Below are 26,791 nucleotides of genomic sequence, written 5' to 3' on the forward strand. Positions count from 1 at the left end.
ATCCGTAGCAACAAAACTTTAGTTCTGATTAAAATCGATTTTATGAAAAAAATAATTATATTAACAACAAACCGAGTGTAGACAGTACAGTGTTATATTGTGCGCTCTGATGACGTATCTGATGACGAAAAAAGCATTGCCAGCAGCACAGTTGTAGTCACCAGATGGGTGGGGCTAAAGCTTAAGAGGGTGTGAACAATGCGGAATGGGTGTAGACAAAGAAGAGCTCTCCAGTGGGTACCAAAACATTCAAAGGCATTTTTCTCAAAAGTGAGGTTACAAGATTATCAACTTTCAAAGCAGAATTACTTTCCCATTGTTCCTCATATGTAGTGTATGATATACCAAGTTGTAGCTCTGTGTCTCTGCTTTTATCCAATGTAAAAAACACAATTTCAAATTTTGCTACATAAGACCGAATCAAGGCGGTCAGTCATATATAGGGAATAGGATGCAATTTGGGACACATCCAATGTCTTCATTCTCTTTCACATTTAGAGTAGCAGCCAAAGTCATATTCTTTGTCATCTAGCATGAGGTCACAGATACACACACACACACACACACACACACACACACACACACACACACACACATCTCTTGTCATCTAACATGAGGTCAGAAACTCATCTAGATATATTTATTTGTCTGTTTAATTGTGAGATTGACTAATGGTAAATTGTGGAGTCCAGTTGGAATGAAGGAGAATAACAGGGGAATATAGCTTGAAAAAGCTCTCTTATTAGAATGTAATATGATTGCGTATGATGGCAGATAGCCATTTGAAAAGACACAGAAACACACATGCAGATGCACACACACCAGGTGCGGCCGGTGCCGTTTAAGATGAGGGAGGACAATACTTTTTTATGAGCATGGCCTTTTTTCTATTACAGCATATTGGATGACTGTCATTCATATCCCATTCATCCAGCTCAATGTAACATCGATAGGTTTAGGCTACTACATGACACAAACATTTTCCCTATAAGCAGGTTTCCCAAATATAACTACAACCTCACCTGTGAATGAAAGTTTACAATGTAGGTGCACAGGTCAAGAGAAATTTGAGTAATCAAAGTGACAGACATTGACACATTCAATACCGCCTTGCACAATCATGCCTGCATCTAGCTGATCTAGGGTGTAATCATTCGTCCAACATTTGCAAACCAGACAAATTCAGGTATGTTTATCCCAGTTTCATTCCGTTTGCTTCAGTTTAAGAAATGTTTTTCAACAGAATCGGTGGAATGAATACACCCCTGATCACACACAAACACAATTCACTTTCATAGCAGCCAACATGATCACACTGATTGTTGTATAATTCCTACTCACATCTACGTGTTCTCCTTCTCTCACCTCTTCCCTTTGCTTGTGGACTTCACTGCCACAAATCAAATGTTATTTGTCACATGCGTCGAATACAACAGGCACCTTACAGTGCAATGCTTACTTCCAAGCCTTTAATAACCAACAATGCAGTTTTAAGAGAAATATGTTTTAATTCAGTTTAAAAAAATAGATAAGTAAAAAATAAGAAATAAAAGTAGAGCAGCAGTAAAATAACAATAGCGAGGCGATATACAGGAGGCACCAGTACAGAGTCAATGTGCAGGGGCACCGGTTAGTCGAGGTAATTGAGGTAACATGTACATGTAGGTAGAGTTGAAGCGACTATGCATAGCTAATAAACAGAAAATGCAAGTAGTCTGGGTAGCCATTTGATTAGATGTTCAGGAGTCTTATGGCTTGTGGGTAGAAGCTGTTGAGAAGCCTTTTGGACTGAGACTTGGCGCTCCGGTACCGCTTGCCGTGCGGTAGAAGAGAGAACAGTATATGACTTGGGTGGCTGGAATCTTTGACAGTTTTTAGGGCCTGACACCGCCTGGTATAGAGGTCCTGGATGGCAGGAAGCTTGGCTCCAGTGGTGTACTGGGCTGCACGCATTAGTCTCTGTAGTGCCTTGCGGTCAGAGGCTGAGCAGTTTCCATACCAGGTGATGCAACCATGGTGCAGCTATAGGTTTTGTCGTGCCCTCTTCACAACTGTCTTGGTGTGCTTGGACCATGATAGTTTGTTGGTGAAGTGGACACCAAGGAACTTGAAGCTCTCAAACTGCCCCACTACAGCCCCGTCGATGAGAATGGGGGTGTGCTTGGTCCTCCTTTTCCTGTTGTCCACAATCATCTCCTTTGTCTTGATCACGTTGAGGGAGAAGTTGTTGTCCTGGCAATACACGACCAGGTCTCTGACCTCCTTATAGGCTGTCTCATCGTTGTCGGTGATCAAGCCTACCACTGTTGTGTCATCAGCTAACTTAATGATGGTGTTGGAGTTGTGCCTGGCCACAACACATCAGCTTTCTGTGACCAGGCAAAAAAAACTTTCCAAGCCAACCTTCATATCATAACTGCTAACTGCTACACACAGCCTACATCATTGTCACCATGTTAACGGCATAGTCAACATAGCTACTAGAACTAACGTGTTAGTAAACCCGTTACAAGTACAGTGTACAGTCAGCAGCAAACAGTTTGGCAGTTTTGTTTGTGTTACCTGTTTGCTGACACTGTTACTCTCTAGTTCCATTTCCGTTATTTATTAAATGTTTTACTCCCCGTACCTGCATTGTCTCTCCAGCGTCATTCCATGTGACATTCTCTCTCTTTGAGTCAACTACTTATCACATGTTATACACTGCAATGCTAGCTAGCTGTAGCATATACGTTCAGTACTAGATTCATTATTTGATTATTTGATTGGGTGGACAACATGTTGCAAGAGCTCTGATAGGTTGGACGACGTCCTCCGGAAGTTGTAATAATTACTGTGTAAGTCTATGGAATGGCATGAGAACCAAGAGCCTCCTAGTTTCGGTATTGCATTTAATTTACCCAGAGGAAGATCGAAACTAGCTGTCTTCCGACTATTGCGTAGACAATAACTCAGACATGATTTCAAGTTGAATTAAAGTTTCTTGTCAATCAGGCAACCAAAATTGGACGTTGATTTGACATTGTCAGGTTTTTACCCACTGGGCAGCTGGATATCCAGTCAGTCACTGGCAATAAACTGCTGACCAAGCAAAGCAGTCCCAGAGAGACCTGGCTGTGGACCTGCTAGGTATAACCCTCTTAAGTGTGGTCCTGTAAATACCCAACACCTGCGTGTTAGTGAGGCTGACGTGCTCTCGCCCCAGGAAGTGCTGTTTCTGCTCAAAATGACAGGCCCTCTCTCTCTCTCTCTCTCTCTCTCTCCGTCACTTTCTCCTCCTTTGCCTCTCTCTTGGTTTCTCTCTGTCTCTCTCGGTCTTTCTCAGGCTCTCTCGGTCTCTGTCTGTCTGCCCCCCTCGTTCTCTCGCTCCTTTCATTTTCATTGTATAAAGCAGGTTGAGCTTGTCATCAGGACATAGGTGAGACTCACTCACACACAGACTCCGAGAACATTACTTATGACATATCTCTAGGTGGGCACACAGGGCATTTTACTTACAGCTGACCCCTTTTGAAGCTTCCATCATTGTGTGTGTGTGTGTGTGTGTGTGTGTGTGTGTGTGTGTGTGTGTGTGTGTGTGTGTGTGTGTGTGTGTGTGTGTGTGTGTGTGTGTGTGTGTGTGTGCGTGTGTGTGTGTGTGTGAACTAGGCCCACCTAGCCATCCAACCTGCAGTTTCCTCACTGAAAACTGTGTGAGACAACTCTTTCCATGGTCATTTTATTGTATGTTACTTGCATTATTTTGTTCAATGTCTCAGGTCAAATCCCACTAAACAGACACATGTCCCCCTGAACATACTAAGACCATGTGTGTATATGTGTGCATGAAATGAATATGGAATGTATGTTTATAAAACAGCAGGCGAGAAGTGAAATGGCAATCTTCCAGGCGGTTTGGAAACATAGCAATGTTTCATACCAATGTTGGTCCTTACCCTCAACATGATTAATTTTGCCTGTCAGGGTGTGTTCACATGGAGAATTCCTCTCTGTTACACACACACACACACACACACACACACACACACACACACACACACACACACATGCACAGGGCAGTCCCATTTAACCCGCCTTCACGTGTATACATTAAGCTGTATAAATGAATGTATTGGAGTCACTAGCTTAATGCTCTGTTTGTCATAGCATATACGTATCTACGCTGTTGCTATCTATTTGTGGTTCACCAGAATGTAAACAACCATGTAGAGGAATATACAGTGCCACATGTAGGAATATTTACATTATAAATGCCTTATAACTGGGTTTCAGTAAGTAAGAGAATAAAACGTTTGTCATGGGTTGCGTTTCAAATGGCATCCTTTTCCCTTTATAGTTTGTTACTTTGTATGCCATTTTGGGACACATCCACCAGTGTAACTTTCCATTGTAGTGTTTAGGTGCTCAATAGAGGGACAACGATTAGGGCGTACACACACACACACACACACACACCCACACACACACACACACACACACACACACACACACACACACACACACACACACACACACACACACACACACACAGAGGATGTAGTCTTGAGGCAGTCCCAAGGTAATAGAGATTAGTTGTGTCAGGGGTAAATGACGACCCTCTAGATCAGGGTTCCCAAACTCGGTCTGGGGGCCCCCGGTGGGTGCACATTTTGTTTTTGCCCTAGCACTACACAGCGAATTCAGAAAATAACCAACTCATCATCAAGCTTTGATTATTTGAATCAGCTGTGTAGTGCTAGGGTAAAAACCAAAGGCACCCGTGGGTGGGGCCCCAGGACCGGGAAACCCTGATCTAGAGAGGTGTAGAGTACCCCTGTGCCTGGGGCAGGATCTAACCGCGTGTGTGTGCATCTGAGTGTGTGCGTATTGCGTGTGTGCGTGCATGCGTTTGTGTGCTGTCAAAGCAATGGCCAAGTCACAACATAAAACACATGATTAGCTTTCGTATACTGTCGTCTTTGAATGATCAGGTCCAATGTTAGGCTGATTTGATTTGCTAAAGAATGGATTGTATGTTTTTTTTGTTTAGCTCATGGATTTAAGTTTTCTCTGTTTACCCTACCATAGATTAAAATAAGTTAAATATGTTGTTTAAAGGCAACACAATCATTAGGATGTTAATCTGAAATAAAATTGATGTCATTGATCCAATTTTGTATAACTCTTCATATTTCCTCCCTCTCCATCTCTCTCTCTCTCTCTCTCTCTGTCTCTTTCCCTTCTCTCTCTCTCCTTTCTCTCTCCCTCCTCCCTCCATCTCCTCTTCTCTCCTCACTCCCTCTCTTTGTCCTCTCTCTCACTCCCTTCTCCCATAGCTATCAAGATGAAGATCAAAGAAGTGAAGAAAGAGAAGGGTGACCGTAAACTCATCGCTGCCCAGAAGAAGAAGAAGGTGCTCAAGATGGGTGTCCTGCGTAAGAAGGACTTGAAGAAGCTGACACTGTACATAAAGAATGGAGCCAACTGCCCCTGTGCTCAGCTCGACAGTCTTGGCAGTAACTTCCTCATCATGGGTCGTAAGGTGGACCAGCAGCTGCTGCTCATGTCCATCCACAAATGGGAGAAGAAAAGCAAGGAGTTGAAGTTCGCCATCAAGTATATGAAGAGTCATCAGTGTCCCACCTATCATACTGTCTTCCAGTGACCTTAGTTATACAACAATCACAACCCTACTTCCCAGTTGTCGTCCCCTCTCCCGTCTATCCTTCCATTGTCCTACCTATCATACTGTTTTGCTGTGACAGCCAGTGGTTTTGTGATGCCTGTAGAAGTGGGTATACTCTAATTCTGCCAAAAATATTCCCAAATGGCCCGCCCGTCAAAGGAAAGGCAAAAAAAATATATATTTTCCTATAGTTTTTCTGTATTTTCCTATAGATTTTTCAGGTTTTTCAGGTCACTCTCAGAATCACACTTTTTTTATATATAGAAAAACAAATGTATGTTCTAAGTCCACGATAATGCTTAACCACATCAGGGGACCATTTTTGAGGCCTAGGAAAATCGTAATAAAATATTTTTGGCAGGTAGTAGTTGCCCATTAATTCAGTTGTACACCTAGCAAGATACCCTTTATGCACTACAAATGCAAAATACAGTAACTACATATTTTTTGACTGTATGATCCGTCTTCAAAGTATTTTTCTGTCTAGACAGACAGCATTCTCTGATACTCAATGATATCTTCTGATCAACTGGTTTGTTCTTGTGTCCGGAAACTTAATTCCACATTAATCAGATAATATACTTAGCCATTAGAATGGATCAAAGACTTTTGAACAAATTCGTAGTTACTGCATTTTGCCTTTGTAGGGCGGAATTTGGCTAGTGGTGTTTCTGTACTGTACAATGTCCTACATGTGATGGCAGAGTTTGTAAAACAAATGCCCTCCCAATTGATACAAATCATCATGGTATCATTCTACCATTCTACTTTGTAATCAACATTTAATTGGAAAGGATTTTTGCCAGACATTTTCATTCAAACAGCGCATGATGACTGAATTGCACACCAATTTCGGACCCCACTTTTTCAATATCTGGTTTGCATACACATTGTTGCCTTAGTTAGCATTTACTGGTAGATATCAAAAGTTTAACTGTCTTTCCTACCTACCCTACTAACCGATGTCGTTCTTCTGTGAGCTGCTCCATGAAACAACCAGTTGATAGCTGCGCACTCTTGCTGTCTGCTCTGAAACTAGGCTATGTGTGCAGCTCACATGTGAATATACACCATATTTACAAAAGTATTTAGACATCCCTTCAAATGAGTGGATTTGGGTATTTCAGCCACACCCATTGCTGACTGGTGTATAAAATCGAGCACACATCCACGCAATCTCCATAGACAAACAGTGGCAGTTGAATGGCCTTACTGAAGAGCTCAGTGACTTTCAACGTGGCACGTCATCGGATGCTACCTTTCCAACAAGTCACTTTGTCAAATGTCTGCCCTGCTCGAGCTAACCTGGTCATCTGTAAGTGCTGTTATTGTGAAGTGGAAACATCTAGGAGCAACAATGGCTCAGCCACGAAGTGGTCGACCACACAAGCTCACATAATGGGACTGCTGAGTGCTGAAGCGCGTAGCACGTTAAAAAAAATGTCTGTCCTCTGTTGCAACACTCACTACCAAGTTCCAAACTGCCTCTGGAAGCAACATCAGCACAATAATTGTTCTTTGTCTAGGCCCCCTTACTTCCAGTGAAGGGAAATTTTAACACTACACCATACAATGACATTCTAGACATCTCTGTGCTTCCAACTTTGTGGCAAAAGTTTGGGGAAGGTCCTTTTCTGTTTCAACATGACTATGCCCCCACACACAAAGCGAGGTCCATACGCAAATGGTTTGTCGAGATCAGTGTGGAAGAACTTGACTGGCCTGCACAGAGCCCTGACCTCAACCCCATCAAACACCTTTGGGATGAATTAGAATGGCTGTGAGCCAGGCCTAATCATCCAACATCAGTGCACAACCTCACTAATGCTCTTGTGGCTTAATGGAAGGAAGTCCCAGCAGCAATGTTCCAACATCTAGTGGAAAGGCTTCCCAGAAGAGTGGAGGCTGTTATAGCAGCAAAGGGGGATCAACTCCATATTAATGCTCATGATTTTGGAATGAGATGTTCAACGAGCAGGTGTCCACATACCTTTGGTCATGTAATGTATTTCACATGCCTTGCGTTTGTGTAGGATACTTTGTGCATGATTTCTTCATTGTACTACATAATTGATCCAATGTATACCGCCATTACACTAGAAGTACACTCATTAAAAAGTGAGGGTAGAGGCCTCCCGGGTGGCGCAGTGGTCTAAGGCACTGCATCGCAGTGCTAGCTGTGCCACCAGACATTCTGGGTTTGAGCCCAGGCTCTGTCACAGCCGGCCGCGACCGGGAGGTCCATGGGGCGATGCACAATTGGCCCAGCGTCGTCCGGATTAGGATTGTGTTTCGGAGGATGCATGGCTCTTGACCTTTTGCCTCTCCCGAGTCCGTACAGGAGTTGCAACAATGAGACAGGACTGTAACTACTACCAATTGGGGAGAAAAAAGGGGTAAAAAAGGAGTGAGGGTATGCAGTGCCCACGGGGGATTAAGAAGTGAGTGTACTTCCACTGACATTTTTTCGGGTATACGGCGTATACCTGGGGATACCCTCCACTAAGCCACTGTTCATATCTCACAAATAGCTCTATTAGTATCGGATTAGTATCCCCATCTAGTCTGGTCCCAGATCTCTTTGTGCTCTTGTGAACTCCATTTCTGTCCTTGTCAAGCCAAAATGACAATGAGTTGGGCATGATACCACAAACAGACTGGCACTCGGGCTACTTCTCACCTGGCTATCTATCCCTCATTCTCACCCAAGTCTCCCCAGTCTCTCTCCCAAGTCTCGCCCAGTCTCACACCAGTCTCCCACATATCCCACCATGCTCTAGAAAACACCCTCTATGCCCCTCGTCTCCAGACCCCTCCAGATCCTCTAGACCCCTCCAGACCCCTCCAGACCCTCTAGACCCCTCCAGACCCTCCAGACCCCTCCAGACCCTCTAGACCCCATCCAGACCCTCTAGACCCCTCCAGACCCCTCCAGACCCTCCAGACCCCTCCAGACCCTCCAGACCCTCCAGACCCTCCAGACCACTAGTCCAAACATTGAACCTTTTTGTGGCCCAATCTCCTTTCTGCTACCCACCCACCCCCTGTAGACTATTCTGATAACTCACTCCCTAACCGCTACCCTACAGTAGCACTTTCTCTAGCCCCTACCCTTTCTCTAGCCCCTACCCTAGCCCATACCCTACAGTAGCACTATTTTATACCTGACCTGAGAGCCCCAAAGAAACCCAGACTTTCCTGTTTTTGAGATGGTTACTACAGATTTTTGATACAGGGGTGGTGGTGTTACTAACCTGCCATATATTGGAGTCAGCGTTTATCACAGTCACAAGGTGACGGGATCCTCCAAGACACTATGAGATTGTTAGATCCTATAAATAAAACAATCACATGTATATTTTACAGATGTCCCCTTATCATTATGACGATAGCAGAGGGGGTTAGTAAAAAAGTATTGTAAGACTTGCACAGATTGTGGTAAGGACAATGCTTTTGGTGCTTTGAATGATTTTATAATTCTTCAAAAGAATGCAGACATTGGAGTAAAGCAAGCTTCAAGATTTGTTAATAGTCGAAAGGGAGAGTTTATGCTTTTGAGAAAAAGGGGTAAGAGAAAATGCATGTGTAAAGTTTGAGTTAAAGGTTGTGCCCTTAGCAGGCTGTTTGTGTGTTCAGTAGACACTGAAATAGACAAGCTACCTGTCTGTCCAGGTGAATATAGAAAGTTAGTTAGCTGCTGATGACACCTTATTTTAATGTTCTGTCATACGCTCAAAATCATGACTGAGCAGGATCAGGTATTTCCTGAAAACACAGACGTTGCAAAATTCCAAGGTTTTTCAGAAAACGGGATTGGAGGATATCCACATGTCCTTTCTATTCCCTCCCGATTCCAGGAATTTTTCAACCAGGATTTCTAGAAAACCAAGGAATTTGGGGAAAGTTATCGGAATTTTGCAGGCCTACACAGACACAGTATGGAATATTCAAATAACATGTTTCCATTCCTTGTTATGTTTCTCATTTTGTGTAGAAAATAATGAAAAGGTTAATAAAATGAAAAAAATATAATAATAGGTTGTTGATATCAAAAATATCAAAAAAAGATGGATGTATGAATTCCTAGAAAGAAGAAGAAGATATGGATTGATGGATTGATGGATTGATGCTGCCACTGACTATCGTACAGAGAAGCCTGCATTGGGACCATAGGCCTACTCCTCAGAAAGAGATATAGAGAGAGAAGGATACTAAATCTGAGAACAGAAAGAAAAAGAAGAGAGGCCAGAGAGAGAGAGACTCATATTATGGAATAAAACTACCCATTGGGTGGTGAACTCTCTGGTTCTCACTATGTTTCACTATCACTATTGAAAAATGTCACTTTTTAGTAACGCTTGATTTTACGGCTCTCTAGTTACCAGGTATTTACCTATGTATTAAAATATATTGTGAGAACATATCGGTTCATTTGGGAATTGAGTGTAATATAGACCAGAGAGTACCTTTTGTTAGAAGAAATGTCACATTACATACCAGATGATAATTACAGTGGTAAAAGGGCAGTAAAGGGACAGCATTCAACTTTAAAACAAAAAAAATCAATTTGTTATAATTTGCTCAGAATTATACTTTATGGTACGGTACACCAAGAATCAAGAGTCATATACAGACATTGCACTTGAATTCATGAAAATATTAATTTCACTTAGGCAGTTATGTTTTTAACTCTTTAAAACTTTAAGTAGTTCTGTTACTGAACCACTTTTTATTGTTTTGCAAAAGTAAATAAATGAAATATAAAATTAAAAATAGTTGACATTTTTATAAAGATATATGTGATTTTGTCATTCACTATCTAACATTGTTTACTCTATGGAACATTTAGGCATTTTTGTTTGCTTCTCTTTCTACATTTCTAATACTAACTCAAGTCTAAGAAGGGAGAAGATAGTAAAACAAGGGACCACACACACACACAACAGCCTCTGTCTCAGAGGGCTAAGTCACCTTTTCTAAGTGCCCTTTCTCCAGGCAGCACTAGCGATCATGTGGGTGTCCTCCTTCTCCGGTCCTTGTATGTGTGTGTGTATGTGTGTGCGTTTCCTCCCACGTTCCAGCCTGTCTCCTCAGTAGCAGGTCTGAATATGTCTGGAGGAGCTCCAGACAGCCCAGCACAACGCCCAGCTCTCCCCAGCCCACACTGCCTCTAATCAGGCTACACACAGACTAGTCCCCCCAGGCTGGAGCTGCTACCCGGGTCAAGGGGAGGGAGGGAGAGAGAGAGACAGAGAGAGAGAGAGAGAAAGAGACAGCAAGATGGAGAGAGAGAAATAAATAAATAAAGAGAGAGAGAGGGAAAGCGAGAGAAAGAAAAAGGGAGAGATAAAGAGAGAGAGAGAGAGAGAGAGAGAGAGAGAAATATGATTCCAACAGACAGAGGCTGCATTTCTGACACACTAAAACGAACACACACAAATACACATACAATAACAAACACTCAAATTAGTTGATAGTTCATACATTCTCCAAATACATTCTTAGACAATGCTGTACTGTATTTGTATGAGATATAAAAACCTTCCTCTGTTGAGCCGTCTCTCGAACCACTGAACCACCCAGGAGGGGAGGAAGAGACAGAGAGTGACGGAGGAGAGAGCGATAAAGAGAGAAAAGGGGGAGGGAGAGAGAAAGAGTGAGAGTGAGAAAGAGACAGACAGACAGGATAAAGAAAAGAGATATAGAAGGGAAAGAGAGAGAGGGACAGACAGACAGACAGACAGACAGACAGACAGACAGAGAGCTAGCAAGGGAGAGGGACAAGAGAGAGAGGGAGAAGGAGAGGTAGATAGACAGGAGATGGGACACAGCCAGAAAGTCTATCTTCACCTCCTCAAAGGTCACTTAGCGTGACTAATGAGGGCCTGATGAGGGACCCAGGACACAGACAGGAGCCAGCTTTGTCCCCTGGTCCCCTTGACACACACATGCACACAAGCACATGTGCACGTGCACACACACAAAGACACACAAACACACTCACAAGGATGCATATCCACACGCACGTAGACACACAAACACACACACACAGACATGGCCAATATCAAACTAATTCAGATCCCCCATCAGCTTCTGTCAGACTGTCAAGCCTGGCTGATGTCCTCCACTCTGCTTTCCCAACAAGATCTCACACTGACATGGTTTGACTTCAGTATTCAACGTTTGTTCAGACGGGGGATAATCATCCAATTTTGACAGTTAAGTTTAGGCATTAATTTTGAATGGTTACGATAAGGGTTGAGGTTTTGGATAGGGTTAAAACAAACTTAACAAAAAACTCAGGAACTGCATGTTGCAGATATAATGAATAGACCGAACACAATCTCCTGTACCATTCCAATCTATCTGACAGGAGATCAAATTTGATCTACACAATACATTTCTATCTGAACATTCTGTATATTTCCTTTCTCCTGAACAGACCCCAGCTGTAGATAATCAAGTCAAACCAATCAACCAATGATTTTTTTACAGATAAGTATAAATAAGTTGTGATACTAAACTACAGTATGCCTCTTTCAACATGCCACTGAAAAGGTTGAAAGCTGTAATACATTTTATGATGCCTGAAAATACTGCAGAGAAATTAAAAGAAATGTGCAAACATTGCAGACAGGGAGTTGGATGCTCGACAAAAACAACGTAGAACCTCTTTGTCTATCTGAGTGTTCTTATTTCAAACACACAGTAAACCATATTTAAAGGGATGGTTTAATCAGACAAATTAGCATGATTTCCCACCCACCTTGGCTGTCAAGAAGGCAGTTTTCTATATTTAGTTCCCTTAGACACTTAATGGCTATATTTTAACCGTTACTGTTAGCATTATTAATAACAGTTATTGCGCCTGTGTAACAACACTGTAATCACTTTTAGAGCACAATTTTATTAGTATGCTGTTACATAATACTTGGGTAATTAAATTGCATAGCAATGAGCCGAGAGATCTGGGAAATTACTGTGCACAAGATTAGTGATTGTACCTTATTCCACTGGTGTAATAACTCCCTTATTTTGCAAATATAAACCAATATCTAAAGTGTTATTTCATAACCATGTTGCTATTGTAGTAATCACAAGGTTACTACATATATGGTATATTGTATATGTATGTTATATGAACTTGACGTCCAGTGTTAATGTACCTTACATTTCACTCATTAAGAAAATGTATTTTAGACAAGCGTTCCAACTCCAATGTTGAGATGAGTCCATGTCCCTCACGAACAATTGATGTACCTAAAAGCCTGATTGATTTACATTTGTGTCCCTTTCCATTATTTAGATACATGTGAATGCTTGCCGTGTTTTATTTGATTCAATCATTCACTTTTTAATGATAGGCTATATATCAAGATTCATACCTGAAAGTCGTACAAACCATGTGATAATCATCATGTATCTAGAACACCTAAACTAATTGTTGTCGTTTTTGTGTTCTTTATCAAATATTTCGCAGCCATCAAATAACTACATTATTTTTTTCTGAGAGGTATTCAAAATACGTTGTTTTAAACCAATTCATTAAAAAGCCATTATCTGTGCTTTAAAATATGATTTGTTTTTCTGAGACCTGTATATGAATATCAAAGGAAATATTTGCCTTCAGTGGATTCTCTACATGTTCCACTACCTTTTGACTAGCTTGAGTATTTGAAAATGTGATGTTTTCAAATAAACTATAAATTACAAATATTTTCTACACAGGTCTGAAGCACACTCAAACTCACACGCACACACCTACCCACTCAAACTCACACACACACACCTACCCACTCAAACTCACACGCACACACCTACCCACTCAAACTCACACGCACACACCTACCCACTCAAACTCACACGCACACACCTACCCACTCAAACTCACACACACACACCTACCCACTCAAACTCACACGCACACACCTACCCACTCAAACTCACACGCACACACCTACCCACTCAAACTCACACGCACACACCTACCCACTCAAACTCACACGCACACACCTACCCACTCAAACTCACACACACACACCTACCCACTCAAACAAACACATACACACACATCATGAGAATAGGTCCTTTATGCCTTTATTGATGTGCAGTGATAAGTGGAACATTTTTCACAGTTGATTAGAGCCTTTCTGTCTGCTTGTCTCTGTTTACAAACACACACAGACGCACACACACAGAGATACACACACACACATGCACACACAGACGCACACACACACAGACACACAGACGCACACACACATAGATACACACACGTGCACACACAAATGCTCATGCACGCACGCACACATACACGTACACACACACACACACGCACACGTACACACACACACACACACACACACACACACACACACACACACACACACACACACACACACACACACACAGCAAACTTGTATTACAACTTGATCTAGAGAGAGATGACTGTTTTTGCTTAGAGTCCTGGATTTATAACAAAGCCAATTTGAAAGGCCTAGGGAAAGGATAGTAATATATTCCAATCCAGACACAGTAGTCAGAAAACAAGCACACAACTTTGACCCGTGAGGCCATGACAGCGTAGGGAGTGTTGTGTCACTGTGAGAACACTACAGTTTTCCCAATTGCTAAAACACAATTTTGCAAACTAGGTTTTATCTAAATACTTAACACAACTCACAAAACCACACCCCCAAACTGCAAAATACCTCATATATCCTACAAAATGAAGCACTGCAACCAAAACTACATATAGCATTATCAAAATCAAACGTTTGCACAAAATGGCACACACTTCATTCATATTACCAGATGTTTGTCTAACCAACTACACACTGTTGGGCATAATGAAAAGCACTCTCATCTTTAGAATGCTTTGCCATAATACTAAAATAGTTCAAATTGTCGAAAATTCTTCAAATGCACAGAAATATTTGCAGATACACACACATGCTGAAAAATGTATTTCTTTATTTTTCACCAAACAAGTCAATGCAACATATGCACAGCAGATATATTTACATTGCATTGAACAAAAATATGCTCACAAAAAAACAGTAAACTGAAAAGGAAAATTGCAGAAAAAATGTGCATAAAAAATATATCGAAAAAAAGAGGCAAGAAAAATAATTAGGCAGCATCTTGCCGCACAGCTGGGTCTGGCCACAACGCCTCGTCCACATCACAGCTGGGTCTGGCCACAACGCCTCGTCCACATCACAGCTGGGTCTGGCCACAACGCCTTGTCCACATCACAGCTGGGTCTGGCCACAACGCCTTGTCCACATCACAGCTGGGTCTGACCACAACGCCTCGTCCACATCACAGCTGGGTCTGGCCACAACGCCTTGTCCACATCACAGCTGGGTCTGGCCACAACGCCTCGTTCACATCACAGCTGGGTCTGGCCACAACGCCTTGTCCACATCACAGCTGGGTCTGGCCACAACGCCTCGTCCACATCACAGCTGGGTCTGGCCACAACGCCTTGTCCACATCACAGCTGGGTCTGGCCACAACGCCTTGTCCACATCACAGCTGGGTCTGGCCACAACGCCTTGTCCACATCACAGCTGGGTCTGGCCACAACGCCTCGTCCACATCACAGCTGGGTCTGGCCACAACGCCTCGTCCACATCACAGCTGGGTCTGGCCACAACGCCTCGTCCACATCACAGCTGGGTCTGGCCACAACGCCTCGTCCACATCACAGGCAATATCTTCCCTTGCCAGACATCGAGGGAAGAAGGGCCTTGAGTGCCTTATCCATCCCTGAATCGCGCCCACATCAATCTCATCACATGCCTCTTCCATAGCCTGCACAAGAGGCCTGCGCACAAAGGGCTGCCGGTCGTATACCTTCCACCGCCGTGCCGAAAATAACTCTCCTATGGGGTTCAGAAATGGTGAGTATGGTGGGAGGTATTGCACAAGAAATGGTGGGTGGTCAGCAAACCAGTTTTGGACTGGGGCTGCAAGATGAAAGCTCATATCGTCCCATACTACAACGTACCGGGTCTTTGATGGTCTGCATCATTCATACGCTCTGGTGGTATGAGAATGTTGTGTCTGTCTGTCCAGAAATGTGAGAATATGGGCTGTGTTGTATGGTCCAAGGTTGGTCCAAGGTTGGCATGACGGTGGAGGACACCATGCGTATTGGAGATGGCAGCGCACATTGTGATGTTCCCACCACGTTGGCCAGGAACATCTATAATGGCTCTGTGGCCAATGACGTTTGTCCCCCTTCTTCTGGTCTTTGCTAGGTTGAACCCAGCCTCATCTATAAAGATGAACTCATGTGGGATTGCATGAGCATCCATTTCCAGTACTCCCTGAAAACAAAGAACAAAAGCAGTCTATATGGTGTTATCCAGTACACTGGGAAACAATGTTGTGTGTAGTGTACTGCAGTCAATATGGTGTTATCCAGTACACTGGGAAACAATGTTGTGTGTAGTGTACTGCAGTCAATATGGTGTTATCCAGTACACTGGGAAACAATGCTGCGTATAGTGAACTGCAGTCAATGTTGTACTTACATCCACATATGCTCGTCTGACCTCTTTGTTTCTTTGAGAGTTTCTCTCAAACGGCACCTTATAAAGTTGTTTCATTCTGATTTGGTTTTGCTTGAGAATGCGAGCCAATGTGGACAGACTGACTCGTTGAATGTTGTTGAATATGGTGTTGTCTTGGATGATGTGGCTTTGAATTTCTCGTAATCTGATTTCATTATTTTCCAAAACCAAGTTTACAATGGCAGCTTCCTGTACCCCGGTGAACATTTGGCCCCTTCCTCCACCATGGTTGTGTCTCTCAGTCCTTTAGAGAAAAAAAAATCACAATATATAGGGCTTGGACAATTCTACAGGAAATTTGTGCAGTTAGTGTATGACATCAACCATTCATGAAGTAAACAGGTGTCACCCAACTGATACACTATGACATGGGGTGTACTACATAGTGTGAAAGAAATTTTGGTTACACACCTGTACTTCAGTCTAAATATCCGGATGACACAGGCGACAGTAAAACGGCTCAAGTTGGGCTGCACTCTCTGTCCAGCCTTTCGCATTGTCAGCCCATGGTTGATGACATGATCAACTAAGGTTGCTCTGATTTCATTTGAAAGTTGTTGTCTTCTTTGGCCATGAACTCCTCTACCAGCTCTACCCCTACCTCTCACTCTTCCTCCCCCTCTCATTCTCACCCTCCCTCTTCCTCTTCCTCTCTCTGCAACGGCTTCCATTGTTGTTGTAAAACAAAAGGTGCTCACCTGTGGTCTTTTCATAGTGCTTACTTCCTGATTGAAGTGGTAACAATACACCATTGAGGTGTTTGGCCAGGTGGCACATGTATTGGCCAATTAGCTCAGGTAGTGTCATTTTGAATGGCAGTGTTTTGAAATGGCAAACATGTGACTTTATGTCAGGTTGTTGTGTCTTATGCAGAGAACTGTGTGCAGTGCATTTAAAAAGTGCCATTTTGAATTGCAAAATGTGTGTAAAGCAGAAAATGTGTTTAGACTTTTGGAGACTTGAGAAGAGGTTTTGCTCTCAGTTTAAATAATTGTGCTGTACATGTCATTCTAGTGTGTTAGCAATTGGGAAAAACTGTAATTGATATAATGCCTGTACTCTTTCCTGTCAGGCCCTTTTCAGTCCCTAATCAATGGAGATGGGGAGAGAAAGAGAGAGAATGTGTCTGTTTATGTGTGTGTGTGTGTGTGTGTGTGTGTGTGTGTGTGTGTGTGTGTGTATTTTCTTCTATATTTTTCGTAGCTGTTGATTTAACACCAGAAAAAGATGCTGACACTAAGACCACACTCAATGAGCTGTATAGAGCCATAAGCAAACAAGAAAATGCTCAATCAGCAGCGGAACTCCAAGTGGTCAGCAATTTTAATGCAGGGAAACTGAAATCAGTCTTACCTCATTTCAAACAGCATGTCACCTGTACAACTAGAGGCGACCAAACTCTGAATCACCTTTACTCCACACACATAAACGCATATAAAGCTCTCCCTCGCCCTCCATTTGACAAATCTGTCCATAACTCTATCCTCCTGATTCCTACTTATAAGCAAAAACTCAAACAGGAAGTACCAGTGACGTGCTCAATACAGAAGTGGACCGATGAAGCGCATGCTAAGCTACTGTTTTGCCAGCACAGACTGTATTATGTTCTGGGATTCATCCAATGGCGTTGAGGAGTTCATCATATCAGTCACCGGCTTCATAGACATCAATACAGGACTAAAATCGAATGCTACTACCCCGGCTCTGGCGCTCGTCCGATGTGGTGGTGCTTGCAATCTATCATGGATTACAAAGGGAAACCCAGCAGCAAGCTGCCCAGTGACTCTGACCAACCAAGCAGCTTAAATGCCTTTTATGCTTCGAGGAAAGCAACACTGAACCATACATGAGAGCACCAGCTGTTCTGTATGACTGTGTGATCACGCAGTCAATGTCAGTAAGACCTTTAAACAGGCGGATTATCAGGATGTGTACTCAGACATGTTCTCTCCTTTCCCTGACCGTGGCTGTAATACCTACATGTTTCAAGCAGACCACCATAGTCCCTGTGCCAAGAATGTCAAGGTAACCTGTCTAAATGACTATTGCCCAGTAACACTCACATCTGTAGCCATAGCTGATCATTTCTCACATCAACACCATCATCCCAGACACCCTGGACCCACTTCAATTCACATGCTTTATCTTGGCCAGGTTGCAGTTGTAAATGAGAACTTGTTCTCAACTGGCCTACCTGGTTAAATAAAGGTGAATTAAAAAATACAAAATAAATAAATGAACATACCTCCCCAACAAATCCACAGATAACGCAATCTCTATTGCACTCCACACTGTCCTCTCCCACCTGGACATGAGGAGCATCTATGTGAGAATGCTGTTCACAGACTACAGCTCAGTGTTCAACACCATAGTGCCCTCCAAGCTCATCACTAAGCTAAGGACTCTGGGACTGAACACTTCCCTCTGCAACTGGATCCTGGACTTCTTTACAGGCCACACTCAGGTGGTGATGGTAGGTAACAGTACATCCGTCATGCTGATCCTAAGCACAGGGGCCACTCAGGGGTGCGTGCTTAGTCTCCTCCTGTACTCCCTTTTCACCTACAGCTGTGTGGCAATGCACGACTCCAACACCATCATTACGTTTACTGACGACACAACGGTGGTAGACCTGATCACTGACGGTAATAAGACAGCCTATAGGGAGGGGGTCAGGGGGTCAGACACCTGGCAGTGTGGTGCCAGGACAACAACTTCTCCCTCAAAGTCAGCAAGACAAAGGAGCTGATTGTGAACTACAGGAAAGGGAGGCCCAAACACGCCCCATTCAAATCAAATCAAATTCAAATAAAATGTTATTGGTCACATACACATGGTTAGCAGATGCTAATGCGAGTGTAGCAAAATACATGTGCTTCTAGTTCTGACAGTGCAGTAATATCTAACAAGTAATCTAACAATTTCCCAACACTACCTAATACACACACATCTAAAGGGAGGAATAAGAATATGTACATATACATATATGGATGAGTGGCATAGGCATGGTGCAATAGATGGTATAAGGTACAGTATATACATATGAGATGAGTAATGTAAGATATGTAAACATTATGAAAGTGGCATTGTATAAAGTGAAGAGTGATCCATTTATCAAAGTGGCCAGTAATATGAGTCTCTATGTAGGCAGCAGCCTCTCTGAGTTAGTGATTGCTGTTTAGCAGTCTGATGGCCTTGAGATAGAAGCTGTTTTTCAGTGTCTTGGTCCCAGCTTTGATGCACCTGTACTGACCTCACCTTCTGGATGATAGCGGGGTGAACAGGCAGTGGCTCGGGTGGTTGTTTTCCTTGCTGATATTTTTGGTCTTCCTGTGACATCCGGTGCTGTAAGTGTCTTGGACGGCAGGTAGTTTGCCCCCGGTGATGCGTTGTGCAGACCGCACTACCCTCTGGAGAGCCTTGCGGTTGAGGGAGGAGCAGTTACAGTACCAGGCCCAACACGGTTGTGTCGTCTGCAAACTTGATGATTGAGTTGGAGGCGTGCATGGCCACGCAGTCATGGGTGGCCATGCAACAGGGAGTACAGGAGGCTGAGCATGCACCCTTGTGGGGCCCCAGTGTTGAGGGTCAGCGAAGTGGAGATGTTGTTTCCCACCTTCACCACCTGGGGGCAGCATGTCAGAAAGTTCAGGACCCAATTGCACAGGGCGGGGTTGAGACCCAGGGCCTCCAGCTTAATGATGAGTTAGGATGGTACTATGGTGTTGAATGCTCAGCTGTTGTCAATGAACATAGGTATTCTTACATAGGTATTCCTCTTGTCCAGATGAGAAAGGGCAGTGTGCAGTGTGATGGCGATTGCATTGTTGAGGACCTGTTGGGGCGGTATGCAAACTGAAGAGGGTCAGGTGGAGGTAATATGATACTTGACTAGTCTCTCAAAGCACTTCATGATGTGAGTGCTACGGGGCGGTAGTCATTTAGTTCAGTTTGCCTTCTTGGGTACAGGAACAATGGTGGCCATCTTGGAGCATGTGGGGACAGCAGACTGGGATAGGGAGCGATTGAATATGTCCGTAAACACTCCAGCCAGCTGGTCTGCTCTTGTTTTTGTCGCACTGCTTTGATTTATGTTGGCCAGGTCGCAGGTGTAAATGAGAACTTGTTCTCAACTGGCCTACCTGGTTAAATGAAGGTGAAATATATATATTTTTTAATAATCACGGGTACATCCTGCTTGAGTTTCTGCCTATAAGACGTTAGGAGCAAGATGAATTGTGGCCGGATTTGCCGAAGGGAGGGATAGGGGAGGCCTTGTATGCATCACGGAAGTTAGAGTAGCAGTGATTGAGTGTATTGGCCGCATGATTGCTGCAATCAATATGCTGATAGAATTTAGGTAGCCTTATTCTCAAATCTGCTTTGTTAAAATCCTCAGCTACAATAAATGCAGCCTTAGGATATATGGTTTCGAGTTCCCTGAAGTTCCCTGAGGGTCGTCGTGGTGTCTGCTTGAGGGGGTACATACACATCTGTGACGATACCTGATGAGAATTCTATTAGAAGATAATATGGCTATCATTTGATTGTAAGGAATTCTAGGTCGGATGATTAGAAGGACTTGAGTTCCTGTATGTTGTTATGATTACACCATGAGTCGTTAATCATGAAGCATTCACATTGACAGGGCTGTAGTGGAGCGGGTCGAGAGCTTCAACTTCCTCTGTGTCCACATCACTAAGGATCTATCATGGTCCACACACACTAACACAGTTGTGAAGAGGGCACGACAATGCATCTTCCCCATCAGGAGACTGAAAAGATATGGAATGGGCCCTTAGATACTCAAAAAGTTATACAGCTGCACCATTGATAAAATATTGACAGACTGCATCACCGGTTGATATGGCAACTGCAAGGCGCTACAGAGGGTACTGCCTACGGCCAGTACATCACTGGGGCCGAGCTCCATTCCATCCAGGACATCTATACCAAGCTATATCAGAGGAAGGCCTTAAAAAAACTCCAGTCACCCAATTCATAGACCGTTCTCTCTAATACCACATGACCAGCGGAACCGATACATCAAGTCTGGACCCCGAACAGCTTCTACCCCCAAGCCATAAGACTGCTAAATAGTTAGTAATAAAGTTAACCAAATATCTAATGGGACTGTCTGGATTGACCTTTTTTGCACTAACTTTTTTTGATTAATCACATACACTGCTGCTACTGTTTATTATCTATTCTGTTGCCTAGTCACTTTGTTTCTGGTGATATGTACAGTTGAAGTCGGAAGTTTGCATACACTTAGTTTGGAGTGTTTTTCAATCACTCCACACATTTCTTGTTAACAGTCTATAGTTTTGGCAAGTCGATTAGGACATGTACTTTGTGGATGACACAAGTAATTTTTACAACAATTGTTTACAGACAGATTATTTCACTTATAATTCACTGTATCACAATTCCAGTGGGTCAGATCTTTACATACACTAAGTTGACTGTGCCTTTAAACAGCTTGGAAAATTCCAGAAAATGATGTCATGGCTTTAGAAGCTTCATAATATGAGTCAATTGGAGGTGTACCTGTGGATGTATTTCAAGGCCTACCTTCAAACTCAGTGCCTCTTTGCTTGACCGTATAGGAAAATCAAAATAAATTAGCCAAGACCTGTAGACCTCCGCAAGTCTGGTTCATACTTGGAGCAATTTCCAAATGCCTGAAGGTACCACGTTCATCTGTAAAAACAATAGTATGCAAATATAAACACCATGGGACCACGCAGCCATCATACCACTCAGGAAGGAGACGCATGCTGTCTCCTAGAGATGAACGCACTTTGGTGTGAAGATGCTGGAGGAAACAGGTATAAACATTTCTATATCCACAGTAAAACGAGTCCTATATCGACATAACATGAAAGACAGCTCAGCAAGGTAGAAGTCACTGCTCCAAAACCGCAATAAAAAGCCAGACTGCGGTTTGCAACTGCACATGGTGACAAAGATCATACTTTTTGGAGAAATGTCCTCTGGTCTAATGAAACAAAAATATAAATGTTTGGCCATATTGACCATCGTTGTGTTTGGTGGAAAAAAGGGGGAGGCTTGCAAGCTGAAGAACACCAACTGAACCGTGAAGCACCAGGTTGGCAGCATCATGTTGTGGAGGTGCTTTGCTGCAGGAGGGACTGGTGCACTTCACAAAATAGATGGCATCATGAGGTGGGAAAATTATGCGGATATATTGAAGCAACATCTCAAGACATCAGCCAGGAAGTTAAAGCTTGGTCGCAAATGGGTCTTCCAAATGGACAATGACCCTAAGCAATACTTCCAAAGTTGAGGCAAAATGGCTTAAGAACAACAAAGTCAAGGTATTGGAGTGGCCATCACAAAGCCCTGACCTCAATCCCATAGAAAATTTGTGGGCAGAGCTGAAAAAGCGTGGGTGAGCAAGGAGGCGTACAATCCTGACTCAGTTACACCAGCTCTGTCAGGAGGAATGGGCCAAAATTCACCCAACTTATTGTGGGAAGCTGTGGAAGACTTTCCGAAAAGTTTGACCCAAGTTAAACAATTTAAAGGCAATGCCACCAAACACTAATTGAGTGTATGTAAACTTCTGACCCACTGCGAATGTGATGAAAGAAATAAAAGATGAATAAATCATTCTCTCTACTATTATTCTGACAGTTCAGTCTTAAAATAAAGTGGTGATCCTAACTGACCAAAGACATGGAATTTTTACTAGAATTAAATGTCAGGAATTGTGAGAAACTGAGTTTAAATGTATTTGACTAAGGTGCATGTAAACTTCCGACCTCAACTGTACATATCTACCCTAACTACCTTGTACACCTGCACAACAATTTGGCACTGGGTCCCCGTGGTAACAGGTTACTGTTACTCGTTGTGTATTTATTGTTACATGTTATTACTTTTCTATTATTTTATTTCTTTCTTCATTTTTGGGGAAGACCCGTAAGTAAGCATTTCACTGTTAGCCTACACCTGTTGTTTACTAAGCATGTGATGAATACAATTTGATTTGATGTGCAGATCTCACTGCAATATCAAACGTCCAAACCCTATCCATTATCATCACATTTCTACGGTTAAATTGAGGTATTAATTGCGAACGCTTAAGTTAAGAGTTAGGTTTGGGATAGGGTAAACAAATAAAACATTCTAATTGGGATTGAACATGGAACCCTTGGAGTCAGAGCTCACGGCTTACACCAAACCCCAGGCCTACTTGATGGTAATAGCACTCAACTTTGCCCCTAGTGGCCGGTTTTGACGTCATCTCCTGACGTCCTTCTTACTTGGACAGATGTCTAATTTCACAACGGATCTTGAGCTGCCTAGCTGGTATGTCTGTGTGTTTTCCATGCCAGTGTAAATCTCCTGTCTGACATGTTTGTTCTGTAGAGGAACTGCAGGACTGGGAATTTACTGATAGACTCAACAGATGCTCCCTGGCCTCTGTATACTTCAGATTTTCCATTGGTGATGATTCTGTGGCTACTGTGTTTATTTTAATCTTATTATTACCTACCTTGATGCCTTGTCACTTTACCATGCCTTCATGTACATATTCACCTCAAATACCTCATACCTCTGGTACTGGTACTTCCTGTATACAGCTCCACTCTTGTGTATTTTATTTTATTTTATTCTTCTTATTATTATTATTAAACCTGCACCATTGGGAACGTAAGTAACCATATATATTTTATTTGATTGTTTCCGAGACCCAATGTCCCTGGGGTTTGGTGCGTTTGGTGGTGTTGTATGGGTGGGGACGGGAGGATTTGTGTGTGTGTGTGGGGGGGGGGGGGGTTGTTTGTGTGTTATCAGAAGACATGACAGTAGAATACAGATTTCTTTCAGACAGATTTTGGCCGACGACTCTGTGGTAATTTTTCCGCTTTTACGAATCAAAAATCCCCCTTAACTGAAGCTCTTACAATACATCTTTCAACTAAAGAATATAATCTTTCACATATTTAAAGTGTTTATGGGTCCTAATGATCCAACAATATGAAACAGCAACACATGTTTGGCATGGGAAAAGGACTTTAGTAAAGCAGAGTTTGAAAATAAATTGTTCAGCAGAAACTGTGTTTTTTAATGATGTGACGACTGTCTGGTCAGGGGACTTATGCACTGGCGTACCACTCCCACCCAGACATCATATGATCACATAAACCATGGCAAATATTTTAGAATGACAGTAAATCAGCTTTAAGTCTGCACAATTTTCTCTCTGCCTCATGGCAAAATGTGTAGAAAAGCATGAGATTAGGTATGATACTGCTATTTTTTCTCTCTGCCTCATGGCAAAATGTATACAGTGCCTTGCGAAAGTATTCGGCCCCCTTGAACTTTGCGACCTTTTGCCACATTTCAGGCTTCAAATATAAAGATATAAAACTGTATTTTTTTGTGAAGAATCAACAACAAGTGGGACACAATCATGAAGTGGAATGACATTTATTGGATATTTCAAACTTTTTTAACAAATCAAAAACTGAAAAATTGGGCGTGCAAAATTATTCAGCCCCCTTAGGTTAATACTTTGTAGCTCCACCTTTTGCTGCGATTACAGCTGTAAGTCGCTTGGGGTATGTCTCTATCAGTTTTGCACATCGAGAGACTGAAATTTTTTCCCATTCCTCCTTGCAAAACAGCTCGAGCTCAGTGAGGTGGATGGAGAGCATTTGTGAACAGCAGTTTTCAGTTCTTTCCACAGATTCTCGATTGGATTCAGGTCTGGACATTGACTTGGCCATTTTAACACCTGGATATGTTTATTTTTTAACCATTCCATTGTAGATTTTGCTTTATGTTTTGGATCATTGTCTTGTTGGAAGACAAATCTCCGTCCCCGTCTCAGGTCTTTTGCAGACTCCATCAGGTTTTCTTCCAGAATGGTCCTGTATTTGGCTCCATCCATCTTCCCATCAATTTGAACCATCTTCCCTGTCCCTGCTGAAGAAAAGCAGGCCCAAACCATGATGCTGCCACCACCATGTTTGACAGTGGGGATGGTGTGTTCAGCTGTGTTGCTTTTACGCCAAACATAACGTTTTGCATTGTTGCCAAAAAGTTCAATTTTGGTTTCATCTGACCAGAGCACCTTCTTCCACATGTTTGGTGTGTCTCCCAGGTGGCTTGTGGCAAACTTTAAACAACACTTTTCATGGATATCTTTAAGAAATGGCTTTCTTCTTGCCACTCTTCCATAAAGGCCAGATTTGTGCAATATGACTGATTGTTTTCCTATGGACAGTCTCCCACCTCAGCTGTAGATCTCTGCAGTTCATCCAGAGTGATCATGGGCCTCTTGGCTGCATCTCTGATCAGTCTTCTCCTTGTATGAGCTGAACGTTTAGAGGGACGGCCAGGTCTTGGTAGATTTGCAGTGGTCTGATACTCCTTCCATTTCAATATTATCGCTTGCACAGTGCTCCTTGGGATGTTTAAAGCTTGGGAAATCTTTTTGTATCCAAATCCGGCTTTAAACTTCTTCACAACAGTATCTCGGACCTGCCTGGTGTGTTCCTTGTTCTTCATGATGCTCTCTGCGCTTTTAACGGACCTCTGAGACTATCACAGTGCAGGTGCATTTATACGGAGACTTGATTACACACAGGTGGATTGTATTTATCATCATTAGTCATTTAGGTCAACATTGGATCATTCAGAGATCCTCACTGAACTTCTGGAGAGAGTTTGCTGCACTGAAAGTAAAGGGGCTGAATAATTTTGCACGCCCAATTTTTCAGTTTTTGATTTGTTAAAAAAGTTTGAAATATCCAATAAATGTCGTTCCACTTCATGATTGTGTCCCACTTGTTGTTGATTCTTCACAAAAAAATACAGTTTTATATCTTCATGTTTGAAGCCTGAAATGTGGCAAAAGGTCGCCCAGTTCAAGGGGGCCGAATACTTTCGCAAGGCACTGTATAATTGCAGGAAATTAACCTTTTTCTCTGAGCCTCATGGCAAAACGTGTAGGATAGCATAACATTAGCAATGAAACGGAAAATGTTTCTCCATGTCCCATTGCAAAATGTGTTGAACTGCAGGAAATTAGTTTTAAAAGAGCAACATTTTCTCTCAACCTCTTGGTAAAATGTGGATAATTGCAGGAAGTTAGATGTCCTTGCACTCCTATTCTAAAGTGATTTATAGTAAGAGTGCTGAGAGTCGATATCCACTCCCACAAGGCCGAATGAGTGCAAACTTTTCACAGAAGCTGTATGGACAAAACTAATGTCCAATATAAATAACAAAGGGAATGTCTGTTGACTGTTTTGCTGTTCATGATATTTTAATAAAACATTGGTTATAGGCTACTGATTAGGCTATTGTGTGCCTCTGCTGTCAAAATTGATGCCAAAACCAATTGCGTTACTGCTAAGACCAGCTTTTGGCGAGTCTTAAATATCACCAGTAGTGCTGCTTGAAATTGGCACATTGGCACACGTTTTTAAAGACACACCTAAAATATTTCCACCCCTTCCACCTCAGTGCAAGCGAGCTGATATAAGACAGGTCAATTATCAAC

At 42.7% G+C, this 26,791-nt stretch overlaps 1 protein-coding gene and 1 long non-coding RNA gene across 2 annotated transcripts in view; one reads left to right on the top strand and one right to left on the bottom strand.

Moving 5' to 3' along the window:
- sfrp5 (secreted frizzled-related protein 5) overlaps positions 1–13,238 on the top strand; it is a 43,646-nt gene extending 30,408 nt beyond the window's left edge. Inside the window, exon 3 of the mRNA XM_021580873.3 lies at positions 5,316–13,238. Coding sequence (XP_021436548.1) covers positions 5,316–5,644 — 329 coding nt within the window. The 3' untranslated portion in view covers positions 5,645–13,238. The remainder of the gene's footprint in view (positions 1–5,315) is intronic.
- Positions 1–26,791, bottom strand: part of LOC149972554 (uncharacterized) — a 365,695-nt gene that overhangs the window by 15,376 nt on the left and 323,528 nt on the right. The window lies entirely within an intron of this gene.

This window comes from Oncorhynchus mykiss, chromosome 23 (genome assembly GCF_057628025.1).
Source record: "Oncorhynchus mykiss isolate SJ-2025 chromosome 23, ASM5762802v1, whole genome shotgun sequence".
NCBI classification, from domain to species: domain Eukaryota; kingdom Metazoa; phylum Chordata; class Actinopteri; order Salmoniformes; family Salmonidae; genus Oncorhynchus; species Oncorhynchus mykiss.